Here is a 7,383-nt window from a genome sequence, read left to right as displayed (position 1 = left end):
GTATGCAATGCATATGCATGATTTGCAAAGGAATGATTGAACCTGGCCTCAACTTGGAAATCCAAGTGTGCCACTGGAAAGGTGAGATGAAATCGCTTGAAAACGATATAAAGATCACCGGAATCGGAGTTACGGTTTGGAAATGGCAAGCAATTCAAATATGACCACGTTCTGTGATTTACAGCAAGTAGTCATCTAAATACAACAAGATGAACATGCTACAGCACTCAAACATGGCAACAAAATACATGGCAGGGATCCATTCATGATTCTTAACAAAATATGAACACTGAGCTACGGCCAATTCATGCATTAACAGGTTCAAACAAGCATGGCAAAAATGCATTTGACCAACAGATTTCAGACTTAGTGAAATTAACACTTGTCTGCAATTTCAGATCAGATAGCACACTTTGGAGCATGAAAACTATATGCTACAGGACTTGAACAAGGCAAAGTAAAGCATGGAATGGAGCTACTCAAAGATCTTAACAAAAGTCCCTTAGTGACCTTGAGCCAAAAGGGATCAGAAAATACAATTGCAGGCATGTGAACATGGCAAAAACATAATCAGATCCCAGACTTAGTGAAAAACTAGAACATGCAAATCCGATATCAAGTAGGCATGTTTACGAGCTCGATGCACTCACTACAGAGCAATTCATGACAATCTAAGCATACACCCATTAAGAAAACACATTATACAAGCTAGACATGGCAAGAACAATAACATAGCATGCACGGATCAACTACAACATCCTCGGCAAAATCGCTAACAAGTAGACAATCTGCCCAGATTTACGAAAATAGCAAAAGTAGAGCTCGATTGAATGAAGCTAGGGTGCTCCATAATTGCAAAAAAATACATGGATGGATAGAGCACTACAAGATTAACAAAACATCCTTACTGATCATCCTCAAAAGAGGCACGGATCACTAGGAAACAACATGAACATATGGCATATTGAGATAAACAGTCCAAGGACTTAGTGGAATTGCTAAGTCCCTGAAATCAGTATTAACGAATGCACCACTTTGCAAGCTTGTGCTAGTCACCATACACCTCACAAAAATACATGGGTTGCACCTCTGGAAAGATGGCAAAGCATATAACAACTCATGTAGAGCTCAGGGGCATATCATGCACACAATAATCATGGCAAAAATGACAAATATCTAATTGGAGCAGCAGATCTGACAATTATCTCAAATAGCATTCTTCCAATAGCATTTCGGGCATCAAGATGAACTCAAATGAAAATGATGCAATGAGATGAAATGATGTACTCTCTGAGATGAACATTTTGATATGCTATATGCCCAAAATGGAGCTACGGATTCGGAGTTACGACATGATGAACATGGGCATATGAATCTGGGAATTTCGGGGACAGTGAAATTATGCCTCCGCGAAAAAGTCAACGGGACGAGGATATCCGGGATGACGGAATCCGGGGCGCGGGGGCGGTCTTTGGACCAACTCCTGTTTGATCTCATCCACCGGAGCAGATCCGGCCGGGACGGGCTCCGGCGAGGTCGCCGGCGATGCGAAGGGCGTCCGACGCGGCGGAGCGTGACGTCGGCGGCGAGGAGGGGCAGGCGGGGCGCGGCGGCTCGGAGGCGGACGGGCGCGCGGGCGGCGGAGGAAGTCAAGAGGGGCGGCGGCTCGGCGGAGGTCGCCGGCGACGGAGACGGCGAGCGGCGCACGGGGCGGCGCTAGGGTTCCGGCGGCGGAGACAAGGCGCTGAGGCGCGGGCCGAATCGGGCGGACGACGGCGGCGGCGCGGGCTCGCGCGGGCCCGTGATGGGCTCCGCGGGCCGGCGCGGTGGAGACGGCGGCGGAGGACAGGTGGCAGCTGCGGATAGGGCGCGGGAGGCGGCGGACGCGTCCGGCCACCGGGCGGACATGTCCGGCGGCGCGGGGAGGAGTGGATCTAGGGTTCATCCGCGAAATGATCCGAAATTTCGGTGAGTGGTGCTCTTTTATAGGTAGAGGGAGTTAGGAGAGTCCAAATGAGGTGCGGTTTTCGGCCACGCGATCGTGATCGAACACTCTAGATGATGGAGAGGGTTTTGGTGGGGTTTGGGCCAAATTGGAAGGGTGTTGGGCTGCAACACACACGAGGCCTTTTTGGTCCCTCGGTTAACCGTTGGAGTATTAAACGAAGTCCAAATGGTACGAAACTTGACAGGCGGTCTACCGGTAGTAAACCAAGGCCGCTTGGCAAGTCTCGGTGCAATCCGGAAATGTCTAACCCCCCACACACGAAAGAAAGGTAGAAAGGACCACCGGAGGAGATAGGAGCGCCGGAATGCAAAATGGACAATGGGGAAAATGCTCAGATGCATGAGACAAACATGTATGCAAATGAAATGCACATGATGACATGATATGCAATGCATGACACGCAAGCAATGACAGGGCAACAACAACGAATAACTGGACGACACCTGGCACATCGGTCACGGGGCGTTACAACATGCTGTCTGTTTCTGCACTTTCAATATCACCGTCTTCGTCTCCTGTATAATGACCAGGTAACAAAAAAGGATATTATTTTGTCCGAAAATAATTGATACACATCTAAAATATATATCTTCCATGATTATGCATAAGGAATGTGAAACTCCCAAAGGGGATTTTTAGTTTTCTTTTTTTTGTGTTAAGATAGGTTATTACTACTGTTACCGACTGAGCTAATTAGGGGATGGAAGAGAATATTAATTATGGTTATGAGTGCAGCTGGGGAAGTGAAGTTAGGGTGAAGCATTTTCTGAGACAAAAATGCACTCTGCAGGTGATATTTCATAATGGGAGGAATATCATCAATGATAGTTGAAGATTAATTGGGTAAGTTAAACTGTTTTTGAATTAAAAATAAGAGAGTGTGGGAACATTTTTAATGTTTTCTATAAAGAAATATATAAAAAGTGGCAGGTAGTTTTATTTGTAGACATAGTTAAGTTATTGTTGTCAAGGATAGCAGTTAAGTTATTAATGTCTCAATATAGTTTTTTGTAGACGGACAATGGAGACTTTTGCTCAAACCTTTGACAGGAGCTTGCTGGATTGCATGCTCTTCAGCAGGGTCTTCGTCAGTATTTTGCTGGGTTTTAGCTTCTTCGCGAGGATTTGTCATTGCTGCATAAAACATGGGCAGGTGTTAGAAGCAGAGTCGAGTGTCACAGGAAAAAAAACCTTTGTGGTGTGAAAACAAATTTGCATGGATAGAGAGGCACGGGTTGTTTTTCCCTAGAAGCACAGGGTACACCTATTCTTTGTTCGCGGTATTTCAAACCAGAGGTACTTAATTTGAAATACGGTTACATTGATGGGACAAGGGATGTAGAAAATCTCGTACGGTTATCAGTTTTGGCCTCTCAGGATGCCTGCGGGGTTTGGATCTATCGAGGTATTCTAGTTACTGATGTTTCATGTTTTTTACCTTTGAGCACAAATCATATGGCGAAAATCCCAGGGCGGAGAGTAGTAGCATTTCTATTAAATCTCATCTCTGCGCTAGTTCAATTTGTTAGGCAAATTGATTTAGGTTATTGGAAAACTCCTTGGTAGCGGTGGCTAGGGTTTCTGTTCCTGGAAGTGGGAAAATCACTACGATCTACCCGGTGGAATGGAGTGGGATAGAATGATAATTACCTTAAATTACTTGTGCGGTGTTCTTCGCTTCAATCCGCTTATTGTGTCGTTGCTCTTTTTTGTTGCAATTTCCGGCACCGCTGTTGAAGTCCTCGCCATTGGTCGCCGTAGCTGGCGGGGTTATTGGTGTTGTCGCGGGCAGAGTGTGGCTGTTTGTATGTTGGATTTGAGGGTGGTTGGCGAACGCGGTGGCGGTTGTCCAGTGACGCGAACTCGATTTCGAATTTGTGTTTGTGTGCAGAAGGAAGGAGGAGAGCATGCGGGAGTGATGAAGGTTTCAAGATTTACTTTGCGGAAGGGGAAGCAAGCTAGTAGAAGAGGGAGGGAGAGATGGAAACCATCGAACCGTCTCTAATCTTCAACCGTCCGTTTGAGCATCAAGATTCGTTATGCTTGGCTTGGATTTTTTTGTGTGCTACAATATTATTAATTTTTTAGTGTTGAGACTGTTAGTGCTGAAGTGGACCCTCTCTACAGGCATGTGGATGCAGGCACATGAGGCACAGAAGTGCAGTTTCTACAGGCACATAGATGCAGGCACATGAGGCACGGAAGTGTAGGTTCTACATGCACGTAGATGCAGTCACAGGAGGCACTGAAGTGTAGGTTCTATAGGCACGTAGATTCAGTCACAGGAGGCACTGAAGTGTGGGTTCTACAGGCAGTTAGAGAACCACGGGACAGACAAGTGTCGCGTGAGGCATGTGGATGTAAGCATGGGAGGCACGGAAATGAAGCCGACACAGGCACAGACATTCTTCTTCTCGAGGCACGGGTATCAACCCTGTTAGAGAACCACATGCTGGTGGCAGAGGCATGGGTCCGAGTGTTCGGTTAGAGAACCACGGTTGTGAAGTCACGTGGGTGTGGCACTACGGGGCACGTAAGTGTCTCGGGAAGTGTTAGGTTGTGCTCGTGGGTGTAGGTTCGTAAGGCACAGAAATGCAGGCACCACAGGCACGTATGTGCACTCTCTTGATGCACAAAAAGTCTGGTGGCAGAGGCATGGGTCTGACTACTCGCTTAGAGAACCACGGTTGTGAAGTCACGTGGGTGTGGCACTACGGGGCACGTAAGAGTCTCGCAAGTGACACGAGAGGCACGTGGGTGCAGGGACGTAAGGCACAGAAATGAAGGCACCACGTTTGTGAAGTCATGTGGTAGTGTTGAAGTGGAGCCTCTCTACAAGCATGTGGATGCACGCACACGAGGCACGGAAGTGCAGGTTCTACAGGCACGTAGCTGCAGTCACAGGAGGCACTGAAGTGTGGGTTCTACAGGCAGTTAGAGAACCACGGGACCGATAAGTGTCGCGTGAGGCACGTGGATGTAAGCATCGGAGGCACAGAAATGAAGCCAACACAGGCACAGACATGCTGCCTCTCGAGGCACGGGTATCAACCCTGTTAGAGAACCACATGCTGGTGGCAGAGGCATGGGTCCGAGTGTTCGGTTAGAGAACCACGGTTGTGAAGTCACGTGGGTGTTGCACTACGGGGCACGTAAGTGTCTTGGGAAGTGTCAGGTTGTGCTCGAGGGTGTAGGTTTGTAAGGCACAGAAATGCAGGCACCACAGGCATGTATGTGCACTCTCTGGATGCACAAAAAGTCTGGCGGCAGAGGCATGGGTCCGACTACTCGGTTAGAGAACCACAGTTGTGAAGTCACGTGGGTGTGGCACTACGGGGCACATAAGAGTCTCAGCAAGTGACACGTGAGGCACGTGGGTGCAGGGACGTAAGGCACATAAATGAAGGCACCACGTTTGTGAAGTCACGTAGTAGTGCTGAAGTGGAGCCTCTCTACAGGCATGTGGATGCAGGCACACGAGGCATGGAAGTGCAGGTTCTACAGGCACGTAGATGCAGGCACATGAGGCACTGAAGTGTGGGTTCTATAGGCAGTTAGAGAACCACGGGACAGAGAAGTGTCGCGTGAGGCACGTGGATGTAAGCACCGGAGGCACGGAAATGAAGCCAACACAGGCACGGACATGCTGCTTCTCGAGGCACGGGTATCAACCCTGTGGATGTAGTACAAGAGTGCGTTGGGAGAGGCATGTGTTAGAATGCTTGGTTGAAGAGGCACGATTGTGAAGTCTCACGAGCGACGCGGGCGTGGCAGTGGGACCATGTAAGAGGCACGGCGCATGTTACGTTAGGCACGTGAGGCACGTGGGTGCAGGCATGGAAGGCAGAGAAGGTGAATCCACAAATAGGCACACTATCTAAGCGTGCCAGTGCAGTATGTGCTTAAATGGCTTATGCAAAAACATTTGTTACGTGCTTAATCGGACGCTTTGACGGTTGCTTTTTCCCGGCAACCGCGATCACTGCTACTCGGCGGTTGCCCTGACGCACAACAACGTCGAGTGCATGTCTACCGCCGTCACTACCACGACGTGGCCGCGTCCAACCGCCTCCTCCATGACCCAAACCTTGCCACAAAAGGGAAACTTCGCTTCCATAGCCGCTCAGTTCCGAAAACATCATTGCCGCTCCATCTCAACTAGCAACTCCTCACAATCTCTGTCTCAAGGCCGCCATCGCTGGAGGAGCGTAATGGCGGAGGAACCATCTGCCAAGCGTCCCCGTGGCAAGACCTCCGACCAGAGCAGTAAGGTTGGCGACGTTCAGGTGCCTGGTTAGAAGCACGACTATATAAGGCACCTCAAGGAGGTTGACATCCACGACAAGGAAAAGCTGGATGTCGTTTGCACCAGCAATCCTGACGAAGCCGACAAGATGATCAGTAGGATCCTGATGAGGGTTTGCGGCTTGTACCCTCAGTATATCAGCGTTGATGTCGAGTATACCAGGGAAGACGAACCTCCGCAGAGGGTAGCGGTTCTGCAGTTATGCGTGGAGGAACTCTGTCTGGTGTACCACATCACCGCGACAACAAAATGGTGAACCATCCTACAAATCCAACCTCTTCGTGCTTTTTTTAATTAGTTATGCACCCTAAAATTGGATTAAATTGGTTTATGGATTTGATGTATCAGTGAAGTTTCTGAAGTAGAAGCATCAGAATATATTTTGAACCCGACTCACCGGATGAGTTTATGTATTTGATGGAATGGATTAATTTATGAATTTGATGTACGAGATTTTTTTGTGAACTTGATTTTCTTGTGTAGTATAGTTTCTATACTTGAAGTTCTAGTATAGTTCAGTTTCTCGAATTGATGTGGTAACATGGCTAACAAGCAGATAACATGTTGATGTTTGTATTTAATTTCTGAACTTTGCATAGTAGTTTGTGAAAAAATTTCATCCATGAATTAGACGTACTATATAAGAATGTACTTGGTGGATCCACCTTAAATGTGTCATCCCCCTTGCAGGCCCAAGAGCCTACGCCGTTTCCTGAAGGAGGATAGGTTCTACACCTTTGCCGGCTTCAGTATTGAAGGTGACAAAGAGATGCTGCGAAGATCTGGCTTGGAGATCAACCTCGACAAGTACATCGACATCCAGTGCAAATGGAGAGTTCCGTACAAGGGAAGAAAGATGATGTAGGGTAGAGACCCTAATCGCCCGATCTTTCACGAAAGGAGCGGATCCCGGGGAAATCACGAAGAACACGAGGATGAATGGAAGGAAAACACAAGAGGAAATCACTAAACTGACACGAATACGTCACACATGGGCTAGATCCTCGAGTACATAGAACGATACACGAATCCACGGACAACTAGGGACGATACACGGTAACCGGTTCTT

The 7,383-nt window shown here is 48.0% G+C and overlaps 1 protein-coding gene across 1 annotated transcript; it reads left to right on the top strand.

Annotated features, from left to right (window-relative positions):
* The first annotated feature begins 6,219 nt into the window (after positions 1–6,219).
* Positions 6,220–7,179, top strand: LOC147959416 (uncharacterized). The gene is made up of 3 exons (XM_087532646.1): positions 6,220–6,294; positions 6,448–6,566; positions 7,005–7,179. The coding sequence occupies exons 1-3, from the start codon at positions 6,220–6,222 to the stop codon at positions 7,177–7,179; spliced, it is 369 nt and encodes a 122-aa protein (XP_087388772.1).
* Positions 7,180–7,383: the final 204 nt, after the last annotated feature.

This window comes from Triticum urartu, chromosome 7A (assembly GCF_056163025.1).
Source record: "Triticum urartu cultivar PI428250 chromosome 7A, HENAU_Tu73, whole genome shotgun sequence".
NCBI lineage: Eukaryota > Viridiplantae > Streptophyta > Magnoliopsida > Poales > Poaceae > Triticum > Triticum urartu.
Note: the sequence above shows the minus strand (reverse complement) of the source record. Positions and strands in the feature narration are given on the sequence as shown.